Source organism: Taurulus bubalis, assembly GCF_910589615.1.
Source record: "Taurulus bubalis genome assembly, chromosome: 9".
NCBI lineage: Eukaryota > Metazoa > Chordata > Actinopteri > Perciformes > Cottidae > Taurulus > Taurulus bubalis.
The window spans coordinates 28,314,146-28,331,645 of record NC_136597.1 but is presented as its reverse complement, the minus strand read 5'-3'; the positions used below and the strand labels follow the sequence as shown (position 1 = coordinate 28,331,645).

Here is a 17,500-nt window from a genome sequence, read left to right as displayed (position 1 = left end):
GTCATGTGTTGTGGACAGGAAGTGATGTCATGTGTTGTGGACAGGAAGTGATGTCATGTGTTGTGGACAGGAAGTGATGTCATGTGTTGTGGACAGGAAGTGATGTCATGTGTTGTGAACAGGAAGTGATGTCATGTGTTGTGGACAGGAAGTGATGTCATGTGTTGTGGACAGGAAGTGATGTCATGTGTGCTTGCAGGCCCCGCCCTACATGGAGCCCAGCTGGGTGCCTCACCTGCTGGCGGCCGTCTCTCCGCTGGTCCATTTTGATGACGGTGAGTTTATATAATATTTATTTCTATAAAGCTGCGTCACACACCGCGTTGCAAACGTTACGCTCGCCTACAAGGGGGCGTGGCTTATCTCCGTAAAACTGTTACCGTTTCCGCCATTCTCTTCTGGTTTCCTCTGCGTTAAACACGGAGCTTCCTGTGGCCTTCACAATAAAAGCCTTCAGTCATTTATTGTGAAGCAGCGGTTTGAAATGTTTTCTACACTTTAATTCAGGTGTGTGTGTGTGTGTGTGTGTGTGTGTGTGTGTGTCTACAGATCTGATTGGTCGAAACAGAAGACGTGGGCGTGTCAGGAGGAGGAACGCTCCGCAGCTTTCAGAAGATCTTCAGGGGAACGACTACGAGGTGAGGAAGAGGAGGAGGAAGAGGAGGAGGAAGCTTCAAATGTCCTGTTCAGTTTGACAGTTTCTTAATAACATTATGTTTAATAACATTATATTGAATAACTGTATATTTCGTAACATATTTAATAACATATTTAATAACTTTATATTTAATATGTTGTAACTCTATATTTAATAACTTTATATTTAATAACTTTATACTTAATATTTAGTAACTCTATATTTAATAACTTTATATTAATACATTTATATTTAATACCTTTTATATGTAATATTTAATAAGTATATGTAATATTTAATAATTTTATATTTAATATGTAATAACTTTATATTTAATAAAGCTATATTTAATAACTATATGTAATATTTAATAACTTTATATTTAATATGTAATAACTCTATATTTAATAACTCTATTTTTAATAACTCTATTATATATTATCTTTAAAGGCCCTCCTGGCCTTCGAGGAGCGTCAGGGTTCCGTGGTGTCCAGGAAGTTGACCCGGAGGGAAATCCAGAGGTTCCCCACCAGAACGTTCCAGACGGCCGGCGGCACCGAGAACACGCAGTGAGTATTGATCACGGAGGCGGGGCCTGAACCCACGACAGGAAGTGACACGTCCTCTGCTTCCTGTCGGTGGAACGGCGGCATGATGGAACGCTCACGGCATTGTCTAGTGTTTTTATTTACACCATGAGAATGTGTCTGCTTGTTCAGCGTTCAACAACGTGATTGATTGATTGATTGATTGACAGGTGTCAGATCTGTTTCTGTGACTACACCGACGGGGAGAAGCTGAGGATGCTGCCCTGTTTCCACGACTACCACGTCCAGTGCATCGACCGCTGGCTGAAGGTAACTCCAACTGGTTAGCTTAGCTTAGCATAAACACTAGAAGCGGAGGGAAACTGCTAGCGCGGCTCCTCCTAAAGCGACCGACCACCGTTTCCTTTCACGTGATCAGCGATCAATGGACCAATCAAATGATCGATACTAGTACTCTGAATACTAGTACTCTAATCGATACTAGTACTCTGATGAGTACTAGTACTCTGATCGATACTAGTACCCTTATCAGTACTAGTACTCTTATTTGTGTGTGTGTGTGTGTGTGTGTGTGTGTGTCATGGGTCATCTACTTGTGATTGATTAATTTTTATTCATCAAAGAATCTTCTCACTGACGTTTTGATTTTAATAATTAATTTAATAATGTTTTAATCATAAATGAAATCTATTTGTTTGTTTCAGGAGAACCCCACCTGTCCCATCTGCAGAGCCAACCTGGCTGACCCTGACCTCTGACCCCGCCCCTCCCTCTGGCCCCGCCCCTCCCTCTGGCCCCGCCCTCTGACCTCTGAAGGACATCTTGTTTTTACTCTTTTTCATTTGATCTTTTGGGAACAAAACCATAAAATATTTTTGAGCTGCTGATTTCTGTTGAATGATTTGAATAAACACGTTTGTCTCTTTCTCTGAACCGATCGTGTTATTGATCCTCGTAGTAGCGCTGCTTCATGGCCCGGTACTTCCTCAGGTAGTACAGCGCCTCCAGCTCCTGGGACACGAACTCTCCTCGACCAATCAGCTGCCGGATCTGCTGCGGGTCCTGAACGTCTTTGTTCTTGCTGAAGGCCGCTCTCAGGCGGTCCCTGAAGTAGTCTCCTCCTTTAGGGTACTCCCGCCCGAGGTACAGGAGCTGAGGACACACAGTACTCTGATCAGTAGTAGTACTCTGATCAGCACTAGTACTCTGATCAATACATTAAATGAAACAATAAACTCACGTTTTTGTAAAGTCGAACCACTTCGGCCCTCAAAGGATTCGCCATTGTGCAGATCTGAAAACAAGGACATTAATATTAATAGTATATATTCATACTAATATATAATATTCATATAATAGATTAATATATTTAATATTAACATAAAATAGATAGCATATTTATATGTATATATTAATATAAAATATTCTATATAATATTTATATATATATATATATATATATTAATATTATTTATAATATTTATCTATAAACGACCTCAATGACTAAATAAACCTGCACATCTTCAGTTTGCGTGATAATAATAATAACTACTACTACTACTACTAATAATAATAATTAATAATAGGTGTCTCACCGGTCGTCGTGACGTCAGCAGGATCTACCTGCACAAAGCGCGCTCTGCTCTACAACATATGAATGTGTGTATATAAGTACACTACAACATATACATGAGTGTATATGTATATAAATACACATATAACCACTCGGTAAACTCGCTGCTTTCGAGAAGCTGAACGATCTACTTCCTGTGAACTTTGGTCCCGGACTGCGGTAAACAACCAAAGAGTTCCACAGGGAGAGATGCTCATCCTCCAGCACGGACAGGAACCGGCCCGCACATGCGCACATTTACTTATGAGAAGTTCGTAAATGGATTTCCTCCCTGAATCTACGCGTTTTCTCATGGATATTAAGCTTTAAACATGAATATGTTATGTTTTACGAACCATATTATTTTAGAGGGGAGTGTTTTAGTTTTGTGTATTATAACTTGTACAGTAACAGAGTGTGTACTGTGGTATTAGTACTTTTACTTCAACAGAGTGTTTTATACTGTGCTATTAGTACTTTTACTTCAACAGAGTGTGTACTGTGGTATTAGTACTTTTACAGTAACAGAGTGTTTTTATACTGTGCTATTAGTACTTTTGCTGTAACAGAGTGTTTATACTGTGGTATTTGTACTTTTACTGTATTTATACTTGTGGTATTAATAGTTTTACTCTAACAGAGTGTTTATATATTAGTAGTTTTACGGTAACAGAGTGTTTTATACTGTGGCATTAGTACTTTCTAAGGATTGTAATACTTTCCCCACGTCTGTTTACTTGTAAATCAAAATTATGTCAATAAAGTTACTAAAAAGCGATGCTTGTACTTTAGGTCCCTCTCGGGTTTCCGTAGTGGCGGTTTATTGGCTGCAGCCGGTCCAACAAAACAAAACATCTCCACTAACGCGTTAACGGACCCGTCACGGTACGTAGACGCGTTTCAACACCGAGCCCCGAACACCCGGGGCTCTGCGACGCGGCCCCGGTAGTTCCGGGTTGTTTGTCGGGTTTTTAAAGACTGATCGGTAACTTTAGAGCCCGCTCCTGTTGTTGCTAACTGTTAGCTAGCTAACTTCTAACTACGTCACGGCGTCACTACGTCAGACGTCACGACGTCACTAACTCTTCAAGTTAAACCATTAAACTGGTTCTCAGCGCTTGTTGGCGTGTTTAAGATGATCTCTGTTTGTAAACTAACTTTATTTTTATTAATGTTCATTTATTCACTATTATTACGTTACTTATAACAGTGTAACTGCAGTGGAAGAAGTATTCTGGTTATTTACTGGACTAAAAGTACTAATACACAATGTGAAAATACTCCACTACCTGTAAAAATACTAATACACAATGTGAAAATACTCCACTACAAGTAAAAATACTAATACCACACTGAAAATACTCCACTACAAGTAAAAATACTAATATCACACTGAAAATACTCCACTGCCAATATAAATACTATTATTATCACACTGAAAATACTCCACTACCTGTAAAAGTACTAATACAACACTGAAAATACTCCACTACCTGTACTAATACCACACTGAAAATACTCCACTACCTGTAAAAGTACTAATACAACTCTGAAAATACTCCACTACCTGTACTAATACCACACTGAAAATACTCCACTGCCGGTAAAAGTACTAATACACAATCTGAAAATACTCTTCTACCGGTAAAAGTACTACTACCACACTGAAAATACTCCACTGCCAGTTAAAGTACTAATACCACACTGGAAATACTCCACTACCTGTAAAAGTACTAATACACAATGTGAAAATACTCTTCTACCGGTAAAAGTACAAATACCACATTGAAAATACTCCACTGCCAGTTAAAGTACTAATACCACACTGAAAATACTCCACTGCCAGTTAAAGTACTAATACCACACTGAAAATACTCCACTGCCAGTTAAAGTACTAATACATTCTATAATCATACTCTATAAGATCCTCCTGTGAGAACCTTGTTTCTCTTCCAGCTTGGTGAGGACGATCAGAGGTTTATAGTTTAAGAACAACATGAATATGAATAACACACGAAGGAAGACGTCATCCTGCAGTGGACCAGGAACATGTGTTCACAACCTCTCTCTCTCTCTCTCTCTCTCTCTCTCTCTCTCTCTCTCTCTCTCTCTCTCTCTCTCTCTCTCTCTCTCCAGCGTCTCCATGGAGGAGGTGACCCGTCTGGTGTCCACAGGAGACAGTGTGAGGATCTGGGACTCGTCCTCCATGTCTCCTCTGGAGCAGTTCAACCCTCACAGCAGCAGCAGCCCGGTGGCTCAGGCCTGCTGGAGCTCCAACAGTATCCTGATGACCCGGAGTCAGTGATGAGATCACCTGTTGACCCGGAGTCAGTGATGACATCACCTGTTGACCCTGGAGTCAGTGATGACATCACCTGTTGACCCTGGAGTCAGTGATGACATCACTGATCAATCTGCTGATCATCTTTAGTCTGTTTTTATCTGGAAACGATTAATCAGCTATCAATCAATAGATATGAGTCATAATCCATAGAGACGATGAGTCATAAATAATATTAATAATGATCCATAGAGACGATGAGTCATAATTATTAATAATAATAATGATCCATAGACGTGATGTTTGTCCAGAGGTTCGTCCTTGACAGTCTCTTTCAGACCAGTACCTGGTCAGCGCCAGCAGCAGCGGAGACAAGCTGGTGGTTTCCAGTCTGAAGTCCTCTCCGGTCCCAGTGGTGGAACTGGGCGACGGGGTGAGAGGCGTACATACATTTGTATATTTGTACTTCACTGATATAATAGTACTGCTCACCCTCGTCCTCTCTGCTGATCTCAGAAAAGGCAAACCAGCGTGTCTCTGAGTTCCTCGTCTCAGTTCCTGGTGAGCGGAGGTCTGGACCACTGCGTCCACATCTGGGACCTGAAGACCAAAAGACTGCACCGCTCCCTCCGGGTAAGACCTGGCCCCTCAGGCTAAGACCTGGTCCTTAAGGGTAAGACCTGGTCCCTAAGGGTAAGACTTGGTCCTCAGGGTAAAACCTGGTCCCTAAGGGTAAGACCTGGTCCTCAGAGTAAGACCTGGTCCTCAGGGTAAGACCTGGTCCTCAGGGTAAGACCTGGTCCTCAGGGTATGACCTGGTCCTCAGGCTAAGACCTGGTCCTCAGGGTAAGACCTGGTCCTCAGGGTAAGACCTGGTCCTCAGGGTATGACCTGGTCCTCAGGCTAAGACCTGGTCCTCAGGGTAAGACCTGGTCCCTAAGGGTAAGACCTGGTCCCTAAGGGTAAGACCTGGTCCCTAAGGGTAAGACCTGGTCCTCAGGGTATGACCTGGTCCCTCAGGCTAAGACATGGTCCCTCAGGGTAAGACCTGGTCCGGAAGGGGTCGTCAGAGCGCACCACATGGAGGCTGAGGTCTCACTGAGGTCTCTGAGGTCTCTGAGGTCTCCCTGAGGTCTCTGAGGTCTCTCTGAGGTCTCTGAGGTCCCTGAGGTCTCTGAGGTCTCTGAGGTCTCTCTGAGGTCCCTGAGGTCTCTGAGGTCCCTGAGATCTCTCTGAGGTCTCTCAAGTCCCTGAGGTCTCTCTGAGGTCTCTCTGAGGTCTCTCTGAGGTCCCTGAGGTCCCTGAGGTCTCTGAGGTCTCTCTGAGGTCTCTCTGAGGTCCCTGAGGTCTCTGAGGTCTCTCTGAGCTCTCTCTGAGGTCTCTGAGGTCTCTCTGAGGTCTCTCTGAGGTCCCTGAGGTCTCTGAGGTCTCTCTGAGGTCTCTCTGAGGTCTCTGAAGTCCCTGAGGTCTCTCTGAGGTCTCTCTGAGGTCTCTGAGGTCTCTCTGAGGTCCCTGAGGTCTCTGAGGTCTCTGAGGTCTCTCTGAGGTCTCTGAAGTCCCTGAGGTCTCCCTGAGGTCTCTGAGGTCCCTGAGGTCTCTGAGGTCCCTGAGGTCTCTCTGAGGTCTCCCTGAGGTCCCTGAGGTCTCCCTGAGGTCTCTGAGGTCTCTGAGGTCTCTCTGAGGTCCCTGAGGTCTCTGAGGTCTCTGAGGTCCCTGAGGTCTCCCTGAGGTCTCTGAGGTCTCTGAGGTCTCTCTGAGGTCCCTGAGGTCTCCCTGAGGTCTCTGAGGTCTCTGAGGTCTCTCTGAGGTCCCTGAGGTCCCTGAGGTCTCTGAGGTCTCTGAGGTCCCTGAGGTCTCTGGGGTCCCTGAGGTCTCTCTGAGGTCTCTGATCTGCCCGTGTCTTTGTCTCCCAGGACCACACAGAGGAGGTGACCTGCGTGTCCTTCAACGCCAACGACAGCTACGTGGCCTCCGGGTCCACCAGCGGAGACCTGGTCCTGCACAGTCTGACCACCAACCAGTCCAGCAAGGCCTTCGGACACGGCAGCAACCAGGTGAGCGCGCCGGAACCACACGGTCTAGTCCTGATGTGACCTCATGTGACCTCAGTTTAGTCCAGGACGTGTTGCTGGACCTGTTAGAGGGAAGGGAGGTACGGGAGAACCAGGACTGAGAGAGCAGACTGTCAGTACCTCCTTGTGGATGAAGCCCTGGTCCAGGTGTCTCTCACAGACTGTGCTCTCCCCTCCAGCCCGTCCACGCCCTGCGGCTGTCCCCCCTGAGGCGCTCCCTGCTGGGCAGCGTCTCTGCCAGCGGCACCGTGGTCCTGTGGGACTGCAACACCCAGAAGGAGATCCAGGTGTTCGAGGCCCACAAGGCTCCGGGCTCCGGCCTCGCCTTCTCCCCCGCCAGCGAGCTGCTGGTGGTCAGCGTCGGCCTGGACAAGAAGATCGTGTGCTACGACACGGCCAGCAAGATGTGAGGCTGCCGGGACATCTACATATATAAATAAATAAATAAATAAATAAATAAATATATATATATATATATATATATATATATATATAAATAAATATATATATATATATATATATATAAATAAAAAGTGAAAACAGATTGAAGACAGCACAAGAAACCAACTTGTGTCTGTCTCTCTCTCTCTCTCTCTCTCTCTCTCTCTCTCTCTCTAACTCTCTCTCTCTCTCTGTCTCTCTCTCTCTCTAACTCTCTCTCTGTCTCTCTAACTCTCTCTCTCTCTCTCTGTCTCTCTCTCTCTCTCTCTCTCTCTCTCTCTCTCTAGCGTCCTGCGCTCCATCCGGGTGGACAGTCCTCTGACCTCGGTGGACTTCCTGCCTGACGGCTCTGGTCTGGTGGTCGGCTCCACTCAGGGGAAGATCTACCAGTTTGACCTGAGGAACTCTAGCGCCCCCACCAGGGTCACCAGCGCACACTCCACCTCCGTCACCTGCCTCCGCTTCCAGAGCAGCAGCAGACACAAGGTAGAGGGGGAGAGGAGGAAGAAGAAGAAAAGAGGAAGAGGAGGAACCCGAGATGGTTCTCAAGCCTCATTCATGACCTCCACGTGTTGAAACAAGTTTCTCAGGATTAATCAAGAGTTAAGTCAGTAAATCCATCTCTCCTTTTCCTTCTCCTCCTCTTTCTTCTTCTTCTCCTCCTCCTCATTCTCCTCTTCCTCCTCCCAGTCCAGTAAACTGGGCTCCACCAAGATCGTCAAGAGATCTTCAATCAGGCTGTCAAGCAGCCAGACAGACTCCGCCCCCGGCACAAGCCCCGCCCCCTTCCGACAGGTGACAGGAACAGGTGGGTTCGTCTCATTTCATCACAGAAATGTATTTATTGTGTTTTGAAGACGTCATATTGTGTTTTTTTTTCATTCCTCTGGTTGTATAGAAGTATATGCTTCATGTGTTAAAGCTCATTCTCTCTGTCCCCTCTGGTCCAGACCTGATGTCCCGGGAGGCTGAAGGCCAGCAGGGGACGGAGACGCTTCCAGGGGGGGACAAGTTCAGCGCCGTTGGACGAAACAGTCTGGACGTCTTCTCTCCTGCTCGGGAAGGTCAGCCCTCCACGTCTCTCTGTCTGTCCCTGGTTCCTGGTTCCTGGTCTCTGGTCCTCCTCAGACCTGGTCCCTGACACCCTAACCCTCCTCTCTTGTCCCCAGACCCCCTGTCCCAGGGCACCGGCGGGGACATTCCCTTTGGAAGGACCCACGGTACGACAGGAAGTCCGTCTGAGGCCGGCGTGAAGGACCTGCTGGTTCTGGACTGACCCTGAATCTGTCTCTCCACAGTTACCAGTTTGGAGATGCGGTCCAGAGAAGGAGAGGGTCAGCAGGTCATCGGCCGGGCCAGCCTGGACATCTTCTCCCCGGTCAGAGAAGGTCAGACTCTGCTGGTCTCTACTGGTGTTGTGTCCTCCTGCGTTGGTTTAGTCTCAGCGCCTCAGGAGCAGCTGAGGGGCGTCTGATAGGTGTCCTCGAGTGATGTCACTCGAGTCAACGCCGATTGAGTTTAAAAAAGTTAAATAATCTGGAGGTGGGGAGTTAGAAAGAAGTGAGACCTCTGCTGTCTGTCCCTGGTTCCTGGTCTCTAACTGGTCTGTCCCTGGTTCCTGGTCTCTAACTGGTCTGTCCCTGGTTCCTGGTCTCTAACTGGTCTCACACTGGTCTTTAACTGGTCTGTCCCTGGTTCCTGGTCTCTAACTGGTCTCTAACTGGTCTCAACTGGTCTGTCTGTCCCTGGTCTCGTTTCCAGAGGTGAACTCCCACCGTAAGACCCCCCTGGGGACTCCGCTGGTGGGCGCTGCCGCCCGTTGCTACAGCCCGCTGTCCATCTTCCAGACCCCGCCCCCGATCAGGGAGGAGGAGCCAATCCCTGCTGCCGCAGCCGAACCATGTGACTCCAGAAAGGTGCTGACCTCTGACCTCAATCTGGTGATGTGAGAGAGTCGAGCGGTGCGGCATCACAAACAACATCACTCTCTTTGTTGACAGTCCGACAAGGCCGGCAGCTCCAACCTGGAGGGGACGGGTCAGGAGGCCACGCCCACAGTCCCTCAACTGACCAATCACAGCCAGCCGGCCCCGCCCTTCTTCACTCCGGAGCCCAGCCTCAGGAGAGCCAATGGGATTCAAGCTCAGCTGAGCTACGAGTCTCCTGTCCAGGGAGCTGCAGCCAGTAGCACCGCAGGTAGAGCGAGACCCCGAGCCAGTCTGGTTCCTGGTCCCTAACTGGTCTCTAACTGGTCTGTCCTTGTTTACTGGTCTCTAACTGGTCTGTCCCTGGTTCCTGGTCTCTAACTGGTCTCTAACTGGTCTGTCCTTGTTTCCTGGTCTCTAACTGGTCTGTCCTTGTTTCCTGGTCTCTAACTGGTCTCTAACTGGTCTGTCCCTGGTTCCTGGTCTCTAACTGGTCTGTCGGTCCCTTCAGGTCTGTCGGCGGCTGTGTCCTCGACTCTCTCCCAGAACATCGCTGAGGTGGTGGGTCAGGCCGGAGCTGCTCCTCTCACGTCCCTGCAGATCCACTTCATCCAGAACATGATCCACGAGACTCTGGAGGACTTCAGGTCCGTCTTGAACCTCTTGGACTCTTTCCTTCATCTAAAGACGTGTCAGAACCCTCATGTTGATGTTTCTGTCCTCTCCTCAGGGACAACTGTCACAGGGACATCGTCAACCTGCAGGTCGAGATGGTCCGACAGTTTTACATCCAGCTGGTACGAACCTGCGTTCTCTCTCCTGACCACCAGGGGGAGACTTGTATAGAAGTCTTTGCTTCAGGTCGTTTAGAGTCAAACAGACCATAAAGCCGCTTTAGGGCGGGGCTACAGGGTGATTGACAGGTCGACGCCATCTTGTGGTTGTGCGTTTCAGAACGAGATCCACGGCCTGATCGAGAAGTACTCCGTGAACGAGTCTCTGGTGGAGGAGGTGGAGCGGCTGAAGGAGGAGAACCGGCGGCTCAAGACCAACTACTGAGACCAAGATGGACTCCTCTTCACCCGGTTTTGTAGCTGGAGGACGAACAGACGCTCAAATGTCCCGCTGGGTCCGTGGACATGTGAACGCATCGCTTGGTTTTTGTCTCTTTATAAATAAAAAGATGTCGCCCCTCCAGCCTGAAGGAGTTCATGAGCGTTGCTCTCCCTGCAGACCTGTGTGCCTGAATCATGTTTTTAATAACAAACATTTTGTCTAAAGAATAATAAAAAGATTCATATTGAAAATAAAACGAGAACTCCTTTTTGTGTGACTTTAAATGATGAAAGTAGAAGTTAACGAGGTGATTGTTCCTCTTTCTGTTCATTTCCTGAGAGGTTTGTTTCTTCATTGGTTTAATGTAACTGAACAAATATTATAATGAATAGTAATCTATTAATCCACATAATCCTGAACTGTGACCCTCTCATGCTCTGCTCAGTGTAATACTCTTATTGACTCTTTACTGTTTCTCCTCACTTTGAGGGATAACAAGTATTCACATTTTAGCCAAAAATAATTAAAATGCCTTCAGCACTGTGTCGAAATTAATTTCTTATTACAGTAATATTATAAAGTAGATAAGACCAACAGTTAATGTGTAAAATACAAGACTAGTTATATATTCAAGTACAGTATAGTAGTACATTTACAGTGTAGTATATCGTAGTAAACTGTATTGTAGATCAAAGTTAAAAGCTGTAGTTCCACTCTTCCACCTGAGGGGGCGGGGCGGCGCTGCGCTGCCGGAATAGAAGCAGCAGAAGAAGAAGGAATCTCCCGCCTCCAGCCGCTTTTCTTTTTAAACCGAGGCGGGACGCCGCGTCACTCCGTCGGGAAGCTGCTGCAGAAGCACCGCCGCGCTCAGGTCTCAACATGGTGCGGACTAAAGCCGATAGCGTTCCCGCCGCCTACAGGAAAGGTTCGTGATCCATTCACTTGTTCATCACGGGCTCATCACGTAATTAGCTGGTGCGTGTGTGTTGTTTGAGTGTGTTGTATTGTGTAGTCTGGCGGGCTGGGCGCGCGCTCATCCCGCCAACACGAAGCGTATTGTTTCCTCTGAACAAAGAGCCATGTTTAATATTTAAATGGTATCTTAATAACTCTGCTCCAAGAGACCGAACAGACGTTATTGTCTTGATCTCCGCAAACTGGCGCCAGTTTTTGAGCGGCTTAAAGCGGCGGAACCCCGTTAAAGGATCACGTGATCTAACGCGTTCTCGCTGGTCGTCGAGGGGACGACGTAAAGAATCACGTGATGACGTGGTGTGTGACGCCACTGGGTCTTCTGCTGAGTTCGGCGCCGTCGGCACCAGAAAGAAGACCCGACCTGGACGTTTAGGCCTCCGGTCATCTGTCATTCTGTGACGATCACGTGAAGGCTCTTCAAACGAGCTGCTTCCGGTCTCGTTCCATCTCGCCGTTAACCTTCTGGTTCTACTTCCGGTTCTGTTCTCTTGTTTTGCGCCCCTAGCTGTTGCCGCTGCTGCACCCCGGAAGTCTCTGGGCTCCAGTTCCGCTAACTCCGCCTCCTCCTCCTGCAGCAGCCAGCCGGCCACGCCAGGTGCGTCACACTGCAGAATGCGCGCTCCCGCTCAGCGTGGGCACGTGCACATTGTGTTGATGGAGCTCGGGCTGATGTTGTTTGTGTTGTTGACCCGGCAGCGAAGGGTAAATATGCAGGAGGGAACCCGGTGTGCGCGCGGCCGACGCCCACCTGGCAGAAGGGCATCGGGGACTTCTTCGGTGGACCCCCGAGGAAGCAGGAGAACCAGGAGAACCACAAGGAGAACCAGAGGCCCAGAGACGAGGAAGACGATGAGGAAGAGGCCGGAGGCAGCGGGCTGAGCGGCAGGAAGTAAATGAGCTGAATAGGAGGAGCAGAAGAAGAAGCTCAAACTATTGATCATTTATCTCATTGGATTGGAAATGGCACAAAGAAAAGTTTATTATTATTATTATTAAAACCGAATGGTTTGTTTTGTCCAAACGACCTTAAGATATTTCGTTAATATAGTGTGAATAAGAAAGGCGGTTCATATTAAAACGCTCTGGCAGCTTAGGGGTTTTATTTAAGACTTAGTTGGTTAATTGTCAAAAGAGTTGAAAAATAATGAATTTCTAATTAACGTCGACTCTGGACACGTTCAGATATATATATATATATATATATATATATATATATATATATATATATATATATATATATATATATATATATATATATATATATATATATATATATATATATATAAATAAAAAAAAATACTTACTTAAAAAATTGTTCCTGATTAAACTTTTCTTTAAATAATAATAATTTTATATATATTATCTTTCATAACATAAATGATTAAAATCTGAATATAAAGTTTCCATTTCCGATGTTTATTTTATTAATATTTTCTCTGCAGGTCCCGACCGCTGCCCGCTGAGGAAGAGGAGGATGACTGAAGACGAAGAGTAGCTGCTCACCTGTTGGTGTTTTATGTACATCTGTATATACGTTGAATCACTTTGTATAGTTCATTAAACTTTTTTAAACAAAACATTCAAATGTTGTTTAAAAAGCTGTTCTGCTTTCTATCAAATATGAATGAGATCAAAGTTTATCTGACTTATTAAAATATTGATCTGCTCATTCAGGAGGAATGAAGAAACTAGTCAGTTTTTATATATAAATATGTGTGGTGGTAAACTTTACTTTGTGAAACGTTTACATTGAAATACAAATATTTAATATTCAAGAAGTATTTCCTTATTTAAATAAAATACTAAAATCAAAGCTTAAATGAGTTCAAAGGAACTCTAAAAGGTTTTCTATAAATAAATCACTTAATTTAAAAGTGATTAAAGGCTTCAAAATTCAAGAATATTTTAGTTTTGAACCCTGATGTTAAAAATAAATATTTTATTTATTTTTGACTTTCAAAGAATATATAAAACCTACCAGCAGGACATGACGTCATTAACATGAATACATTCATAATTATAACTTTTATGATTGCAGTACTTCTTCCTTGTTGCAGTATTTTTGTACTGTGGTACTACTGCTTTTACATTTTAGTACTACAAGTAGTACCAAGTAATACTTCCTCAGTGAGTGAAGCTGAACTAGCTCCGCCCCGTCGACATGTATCGGTAGTGAAATGAATTGTACCCCGTGTTGTGTTTGGGAACCTGTGAGATCGATTACTGACCGATGTATTAATATAATAATCTTTAACTTCCCTCTCCGGTATGTTTAACTTCATTTCCGGTCTTCGTGAAGCAACTAACTGGTTTATCGCCGGCTGGTCGGGAGGTCCAGACGTGAAAATCAAACATTTACGGAAGCTCGTGTGGTCATAGCGAAGCGAGCATCAAAGAGTCAGAACAACACCGCTCGTCTGAACCGTTTGTCTCCAGTAGGAATACAGGGCGACAGGTTGAACCGGTCCGGGAGGATGTCGCCTGTTGTCCCGGTACTTCCGGTCCGGGAGGATGTCGCCTGTTGTCCCGGTACTTCCCGCCCTGCTAGCTAACTCCGCCCACCCCGTGTGTGTTTGCTGTCATAAAGCATCCGTGTTGTCGGTCACCTCGCGGGTAACGCTCAAACGGCCGCGCGGAGCTGTCGGGTCCGTTATTAACGTGTTTTAAAAGTCGTTGCCGCCGTTGGGAAGATGTCGGCCGGCGGAGGCTTCAGGTGGACGGTGGTCGTCCTCACCTGCCAGCACAAAGACAGCGTCTACTCCTTCCAGAGAGGTGAGGATCACTATCTTGCTCCTGATACGATCTTTGAGGTTCCAACCCCGGCAGGGACACATATCTACCGCGTGGTGTCGCTGTGGCGACTCAGAGGAATGGTGCATCTTTTTCACGATCGACACGAATATTTACTCTTATATTTATTATTTCATCGAATATTTAACTTTGTGTCCGATATGAAATATATTTTAGGATTCTTTTTTCTCTGTGTTCTTCATGTTGTTCATTCATGTCCTCACATTTTGACTTTTACATTTGATACAGTGATTTTTAACAACTATGAGAGTACACACTTATTGCTGCAGGAAATGTATTATATATATAAAAAAATATGTATATATATAAATACATGTTTGTTGTGTTTAAATAACATATTTGTTTAGAAATATTTAGTTATTTAGAAATATATATCTAAAACTAAAAGTATATATTTATATTATATGTATACAAATAAATACTTATTAATACTTTATTAATATATATTATTAATATATATTATTCATAGATATATTTACTTCTCTCTGAGGTTCTTACTCTCTGAGGTTCTCTCTGAGGTTCTCTCTGAGGTTCTCTCTCTCTGAGGTTCTCTCTCTCTGAGGTTCTCTCTCTGAGGTTCTCTCTGAGGTTCTCTCTCTCTGAGGTTCTCTCTCTCTGAGGTTCTCTCTGAGGTTCTCTCTCTGAGGTTCTCTCTGAGGTTCTCTCTCTGAGGTTCTCTCTGAGGTTCTCTCTGAGGTTCTCTCTGAGGTTCTCTCTCTCTGAGGTTCTCTCTCTCTGAGGTTCTCTCTCTGAGGTTCTCTCTGAGGTTCTCTCTCTGAGGTTCTCTCTGAGGTTCTCTCTCTCTGAGGTTCTCTCTCTCTGAGGTTCTCTCTGAGGTTCTCTCTCTCTGAGGTTCTCTCTCTGAGGTTCTCTCTGAGGTTCTCTCTGAGGTTCTCTCTCTGAGGTTCTCTCTCTCTGAGGTTCTCTCTCTGAGGTTCTCTCTGAGGTTCTCTCTGAGGTTCTCTCTCTGAGGTTCTCTCTCTCTGAGGTTCTCTCTCTGAGGTTCTCTCTCTCTGAGGTTCTTACTCTCTGAGGTTCTCTCTGAGGTTCTCTCTCTCTGAGGTTCTCTCTCTCTGAGGTTCTCTCTCTGAGGTTCTCTCTCTCTGAGGTTCTCTCTCTGAGGTTCTCTCTCTCTGAGGTTCTCTCTCTCGGAGGTTCTCTCTCTGAGGTTCTCTCTCTCTGAGGTTCTCTCTCTGAGGTTCTCTCGGAGGTTCTCTCTCTGAGGTTCTCTCTCTGAGGTTCTCTCTGAGGTTCTCTCTGAGGTTCTCTCTCTGAGGTTCTCTCTGAGGTTCTCTCTGAGGTTCTCTCTGAGGTTCTCTCTGAGGTTCTCTCGGAGGTTCTCTCTCTGAGGTTCTCTCTCTGAGGTTCTCTCTGAGGTTCTCTCTCTGAGGTTCTCTCTCTGAGGTTCTCTCTGAGGTTCTCTCTCTGAGGTTCTCTCTCTGAGGTTCTCTCTCTCTGAGGTTCTCTCTCTGAGGTTCTCTCTCTGAGGTTCTCTCTCTGAGGTTCTCTCTCTGAGGTTCTTACTCTCTGAGGTTATCTCTCTGAGGTTCTCTCTGAGGTTCTCTCTGAGGTTCTCTCTCTGAGGTTCTCTCTCTGAGGTTCTCTCTCTGAGGTTATCTCTCGGAGGTTCTCTCTCTCTGAGGTTCTCTCTCTGAGGTTCTCTCTCTCTGAGGTTATCTCTCGGAGGTTCTCTCTCTCTGAGGTTCTCTCTCTCTGAGGTTCTCTCTCTGAGGTTCTCTCTCTCTGAGGTTCTCTCTCGGAGGTTCTCTCTCTCTGAGGTTCTCTCTGAGGTTCTCTCTGAGGTTCTCTCTGAGGTTCTCTCTCTCTGAGGTTCTCTCTGAGGTTCTCTCTCTCTGAGGTTCTCTCTCTCTGAGGTTCTCTCTCTGAGGTTATCTCTCTGAGGTTCTCTCTGGTTCTCCCTGTAGAGCTGCAGCAGCGGCAGCAGCATGGTGGTTCTCTCTCTCAGGTTCCTGTGGTTCTCACGGTTCAGGACGGTCTTCATCCTCTCGGCAGCGGAGGAGCGACTCTGAACGCTCTGCTGACTGCTGCTGAGCACCTGAGCAGCAGGGAGGGACACACTGTGAGTACATATATGAGTATGTGTGTATATATATATATATATATATATATATATATATATATATATATATATATATATATATATATATATATATATATATATATATATGTGTGTGTGTGTGTGTGTGTGTGTGTGTGTGTGTGTGTGTGTGTGTGTGTGTGTGTGTGTGTATATACACACACACACACACACACACTGGTTGTTCATGATGATGAAGACGTTTCCTTCACACTCTTCCTCAGGTGGTGACGGCTGACGTCCTCGATGAAGCTCACATCCTCATCCTCCACTCAGTGAGTTCTGGTCCAGGTTCAGTTCCTGGTTCAGGTCCTGGTCCTGGTCCAGGTCCAGGTTCAGTTCCTGGTCCAGGTTCAGTTTCTGGTCCAGGTCATGGTCATGGTCATGGTCCAGGTTCAGGTTCAGGCCCTGGTCATGGTCATGGTCATGGTCCAGGTTCAGGTTCAGGTTCAGGTCCTGGTCCAGGTTCAGTTCCTGGTTCAGGTTCAGTTCCTGGTCCGGGTCCAGTTCCTGGTTCAGGTCCAGGTTCAGGTTCAGGTCCAGGTTCAGGTCCAGGTTCAGTTCCTGGTCCAGGTTCAGTTTCTGGTCATGGTCCAGGTTCAGGTTCAGGTTCAGGTCCTGGTCCTGGTCCTGGTCCAGGTTCAGGTCCTGGTCCAGGTTCAGTTCCTGGTTCAGGTCCAGTTCCTGGTCCGGGTCCAGTTCCTGGTCCAGGTTAAGGTTCAGTTTCTGGTCCTGGTCCAGGTCTCAGTGGTTTTGCTCCTGCAGGGTCGAGACTTCCCCTGGTCCTCCTGCAGCCGGGCCTTCTGCTGGCTGCCGGCCCCAGAGGACCCGGGTCAGCGGGTCCAGGCTCCGGTCTGCGTTCTGGACCTGCTGCTGGACCGCCTGGGGGCCCAGGTCTGCTCCGGCTCTCCTCCGGGGGTCTGGGTCTGCAGCACCGACGTGATCCTCAGCCTGCCGCCCGACTTCAGTGAGTCCTGACCCCTTATGCGGACTGAGGACTCTACTCTGGGCTCTACTGTCTCTACTCTGGTCTCTACTGTGTCTC

At 46.5% G+C, this 17,500-nt stretch overlaps 5 protein-coding genes across 6 annotated transcripts in view; 4 read left to right on the top strand and 1 right to left on the bottom strand.

Annotated features, from left to right (window-relative positions):
* The window catches only part of LOC306741200 (uncharacterized protein), a 10,445-nt gene extending 8,356 nt beyond the window's left edge, over positions 1–2,089 (top strand). The window contains exons 7-11 of the mRNA XM_079223451.1: positions 200–275; positions 550–638; positions 1,088–1,206; positions 1,395–1,494; positions 1,890–2,089. Of these exons, the coding sequence (XP_079079577.1) occupies positions 200–275; positions 550–638; positions 1,088–1,206; positions 1,395–1,494; positions 1,890–1,943 (438 nt within the window). The 3' untranslated portion in view covers positions 1,944–2,089. The remainder of the gene's footprint in view (positions 1–199; positions 276–549; positions 639–1,087; positions 1,207–1,394; positions 1,495–1,889) is intronic.
* Positions 2,090–2,113: 24 nt separating this feature from the next.
* On the bottom strand, positions 2,114–2,958 carry lyrm5b (LYR motif containing 5b). The gene is made up of 3 exons (XM_079223263.1): positions 2,780–2,958; positions 2,426–2,479; positions 2,114–2,337 (listed from the first exon to the last, which is right to left on the bottom strand). The coding sequence occupies exons 2-3, from the start codon at positions 2,468–2,470 to the stop codon at positions 2,128–2,130; spliced, it is 255 nt and encodes an 84-aa protein (XP_079079389.1). The 5' UTR covers positions 2,471–2,479; positions 2,780–2,958; the 3' UTR covers positions 2,114–2,127.
* A 534-nt stretch (positions 2,959–3,492) lies between these two features.
* Positions 3,493–10,798, top strand: nedd1 (NEDD1 gamma-tubulin ring complex targeting factor). 2 transcript variants are annotated; one of them, XM_079224243.1, is made up of 16 exons: positions 3,493–3,681; positions 4,933–5,075; positions 5,416–5,510; positions 5,594–5,710; positions 6,991–7,131; positions 7,329–7,555; positions 7,878–8,076; positions 8,281–8,398; positions 8,541–8,654; positions 8,760–8,810; positions 8,889–8,978; positions 9,352–9,506; positions 9,591–9,786; positions 10,027–10,162; positions 10,246–10,312; positions 10,470–10,798. In XM_079224243.1, the coding sequence occupies exons 2-16, from the start codon at positions 4,940–4,942 to the stop codon at positions 10,572–10,574; spliced, it is 1,947 nt and encodes a 648-aa protein (XP_079080369.1). In that variant the 5' UTR covers positions 3,493–3,681; positions 4,933–4,939; the 3' UTR covers positions 10,575–10,798. The 2 variants fall into 2 exon arrangements, with proteins under 2 accessions (XP_079080369.1, XP_079080370.1); XM_079224244.1 differs by lacking the exon at positions 3,493–3,681 and adding an exon at positions 4,626–4,756.
* A 615-nt stretch (positions 10,799–11,413) lies between these two features.
* pclaf (PCNA clamp associated factor) lies at positions 11,414–13,125 on the top strand. Its single transcript, XM_079223541.1, has 4 exons — positions 11,414–11,496; positions 12,052–12,141; positions 12,243–12,435; positions 12,989–13,125. Exons 1-4 carry the CDS (start codon positions 11,451–11,453, stop codon positions 13,026–13,028), a joined length of 369 nt encoding a protein of 122 aa, XP_079079667.1. The 5' UTR covers positions 11,414–11,450; the 3' UTR covers positions 13,029–13,125.
* A 1,111-nt stretch (positions 13,126–14,236) lies between these two features.
* Positions 14,237–17,500, top strand: part of fcsk (fucose kinase) — a gene marked incomplete at its 5' end in the record, with an annotated part of 14,057 nt that continues 10,793 nt past the window's right edge. The window contains 4 exons of the mRNA XM_079223450.1: positions 14,237–14,318; positions 16,283–16,437; positions 16,680–16,730; positions 17,221–17,422. Of these exons, the coding sequence (XP_079079576.1) occupies positions 14,237–14,318; positions 16,283–16,437; positions 16,680–16,730; positions 17,221–17,422 (490 nt within the window). The remainder of the gene's footprint in view (positions 14,319–16,282; positions 16,438–16,679; positions 16,731–17,220; positions 17,423–17,500) is intronic.

Excerpts from the sequence above, each read along its gene's own strand:
- nedd1 (XM_079224243.1), top strand. The coding sequence starts at position 4,940 with ATGGAGGAGGTGACCCGTCTGGTGTCCACAGGAGACAGTGTGAGGATC. Across the intron at positions 5,076-5,415 it reads GGCCTGCTGGAGCTCCAACA|ACCAGTACCTGGTCAGCGCC; the intron begins GTATCCTGATGA and ends AGTCTCTTTCAG. Across the intron at positions 9,507-9,590 it reads AACCATGTGACTCCAGAAAG|TCCGACAAGGCCGGCAGCTC; the intron begins GTGCTGACCTCT and ends CTTTGTTGACAG.
- lyrm5b (XM_079223263.1), bottom strand. The coding sequence starts at position 2,470 with ATGGCGAATCCTTTGAGGGCCGAAGTGGTTCGACTTTACAAAAAC. Across the intron at positions 2,338-2,425 it reads TGGTTCGACTTTACAAAAAC|CTCCTGTACCTCGGGCGGGA; the intron begins GTGAGTTTATTG and ends GTGTGTCCTCAG.
- pclaf (XM_079223541.1), top strand. The coding sequence starts at position 11,451 with ATGGTGCGGACTAAAGCCGATAGCGTTCCCGCCGCCTACAGGAAAG. Across the intron at positions 11,497-12,051 it reads TCCCGCCGCCTACAGGAAAG|CTGTTGCCGCTGCTGCACCC; the intron begins GTTCGTGATCCA and ends TTGCGCCCCTAG. Across the intron at positions 12,142-12,242 it reads CAGCCAGCCGGCCACGCCAG|CGAAGGGTAAATATGCAGGA; the intron begins GTGCGTCACACT and ends TTGACCCGGCAG.